Here is a 2448-nt window from a genome sequence, read left to right on the forward strand (position 1 = left end):
TGGTTCAACGTCTTTTTCGAAAGTGACAAAATATTGGACACGGTTGTTAGGGTACAACTTTCACAAAGTGACGCCCACTGTAGTTGGTTTTATAGTGGAACCTCTTTTGGAGACTCCTGCGTATTTAAACCCCGCCTCCGGGGGGGGTGGGTGGGCCAGCGTACCGACGGCAAGCCTATATATTGGTTTGCATTAAGACAATGGATAGCCCTGCTGCACACACACAAACACACACTGGTTCTAACGTCTCTTTTCAACGACTGGTAAACATGGACCTAGACGTGAGTTTCTTTGTTTTTACTGTTTAAATTAAGATATGGCAGTTTGGTCGGTTTTGACTTGAAGCTGTTTTAGGAAAAAAGGTAAATCTAAATATATTGGATAATTTAGCACCCGTGTAAACAGGGGTGTAATTAACTAGTAATAGGCCTACTAATTGTATTGTTTTGTCATTTTAAATAAACACTTTTATTGGTTATTATATTATACATTCTAACTTTTTACACAACTTTAGAGAAGTAGCAGATAAAAAAAATATGTTCAACCATTTTTGCTAGAGGGTGTTTAGTGGGAAAATAATGTGAATATATTTGATCATTTTCACCATTGTTAACAGTGATATTATATACTTTAAATACTTGTTGTATTCTTTTCTAATATCAAGAAAATACTTCGATTGGTAAAATGTATTACATTTTAAAGTGTTCAGACAACTTAGGAAACAAGCTGCACATTTTCTTTAAAAGATACATTTATTGTTAACAACTAAATGTATATCAACTGTTTTCTAACTTTACTATTCCTTCTTTCTTTCAGATGGATGTGACCTATCAGATGTTTGAGAACAGTACTGACAACTTTTCAGAGTCTGGAGACTTTGAGTTTGGAGATGAGCCATGTGGCCGAGCCCTCAGCAGCAACTTCAGCAAGATCTTCCTGCCGACCGTTTACGGAATTATATTCGTCCTGGGAGTCATTGGCAATGGATTAGTGGTAGTTGTCATGGGCTACCAGAAAAAGGTCAAAACGATGACGGACAAGTACCGGCTCCATCTCTCCGTGGCTGACCTCCTGTTCGTCCTCACGCTGCCCTTCTGGGCCGTGGATGCAGCCAGCTCCTGGTACTTTGGCGGTTTCCTCTGTGTGTCAGTGCACACGATCTACACGGTGAACCTGTACAGCAGCGTGTTGATCTTGGCCTTCATCAGCCTGGACAGATACTTGGCAGTTGTGCGGGCCACCAACAGTCAAGCTACAAGGAAGCTTCTTGCGAGCAGAGTGATCTATGTGGGAGTGTGGCTGCCTGCTGCTGTGCTGACTGTACCTGACCTTGTGTTTGCCAGAGTGCGCACAGGGTCGTCCAACATCCACTTTTTCGACGATAGCATAGAGACTGCAGACTCCAGGATCATCTGCCAGCGCTTTTACCCGCAGGACTCCAACGTCATATGGACAGTTGTTTTCCGCTTTCAGCACATCCTGGTGGGCTTTGTTCTTCCCGGGCTGGTCATCCTCATCTGCTACTGCATCATCATCGCCAAGCTGTCGCAAGGCACCAAGGGCCAGGCGCTGAAGAAGAAAGCGCTGAAGACCACGGTCATCCTCATCCTTTGTTTTTTCACCTGCTGGCTGCCCTACTGTGTTGGTATCTTCCTGGACAACCTGATCATGCTGAACGTGGTGACTCCCTCCTGTTTGCTGCAACAAGCTGTGGAGAAGTGGATTTCTATCACAGAGGTGCTGGCTTACTTTCACTGCTGCTTAAACCCCATCCTCTATGCTTTCCTGGGAGTAAAGTTCAAGAAATCAGCCAAGAGTGCACTGACAGCCGGCAGCAGATCCAGTCAAAAGGTGACACTCATGACCAAAAAGAGAGGGCCAATTTCCTCAATATCCACTGAGTCGGAGTCCTCAAGCGTTTTGTCAAGTTAACAAAAAACTCTGTGACTTGAAACTCTCAGGAGGGAGAGAAAAACTAAGCTTTGATTTGAAAGAACTTACTACATTTTGTACAATTGTAAAAAAAATAGTTGTTTTTTTATACTTTTTTAATAGTTTTGCCTTTTTTACTGCAATTGGGTCTTGTGTTTTTTTTATTTGCATTTATGCAACCTTTATGTTCCTCAGAAAAGACTGTGTTCGCAGGCAGGGCCTCATTTCCAGTCATGCAGCTTTACAATCGAGGTCCATTTTCCCCGTTTCCATCTTTACAATCTGTGCTGCTGTATCAAAGCTCAGGCATACAATGCCCTACTCTTTTTTCATGGATGGTAGCTGCTCTTGGAAACCTGTATATAGTTTGTAGCATTTGTGTGTTCGCACTTAAGTTGTGTGATTTTCTGAAAGCTATTATTTATTGCTGTCATTCACACTGGAAGTTTTGTAATAAAAAAAGAAACTGCATGCTGCTTTTTTATGTAAAAAATAAAAAATCCACTGCTGCATTAA

The 2448-nt window shown here is 42.1% G+C and overlaps 1 protein-coding gene across 1 annotated transcript; it reads left to right on the forward strand.

Moving 5' to 3' along the window:
- The first annotated feature begins 200 nt into the window (after positions 1 to 200).
- On the forward strand, positions 201 to 2448 carry LOC117466620 (C-X-C chemokine receptor type 4-like). Its single transcript, XM_034109983.1, has 2 exons — positions 201 to 281; positions 817 to 2448. The coding sequence occupies exons 1-2, from the start codon at positions 201 to 203 to the stop codon at positions 1930 to 1932; spliced, it is 1197 nt and encodes a 398-aa protein (XP_033965874.1). The 3' UTR covers positions 1933 to 2448.

Source organism: Pseudochaenichthys georgianus, chromosome 21 (assembly GCF_902827115.2).
Source record: "Pseudochaenichthys georgianus chromosome 21, fPseGeo1.2, whole genome shotgun sequence".
Taxonomy (NCBI): domain Eukaryota; kingdom Metazoa; phylum Chordata; class Actinopteri; order Perciformes; family Channichthyidae; genus Pseudochaenichthys; species Pseudochaenichthys georgianus.

Bases quoted from the DNA above. Each gene is read 5' to 3' on its own strand.
- LOC117466620 (XM_034109983.1), top strand. From the start codon at position 201: ATGGATAGCCCTGCTGCACACACACAAACACACACTGGTTCTAACGTC. The intron at 282-816 runs GTGAGTTTCTTT...TCTTTCTTTCAG, and splicing joins TGGTAAACATGGACCTAGAC to ATGGATGTGACCTATCAGAT.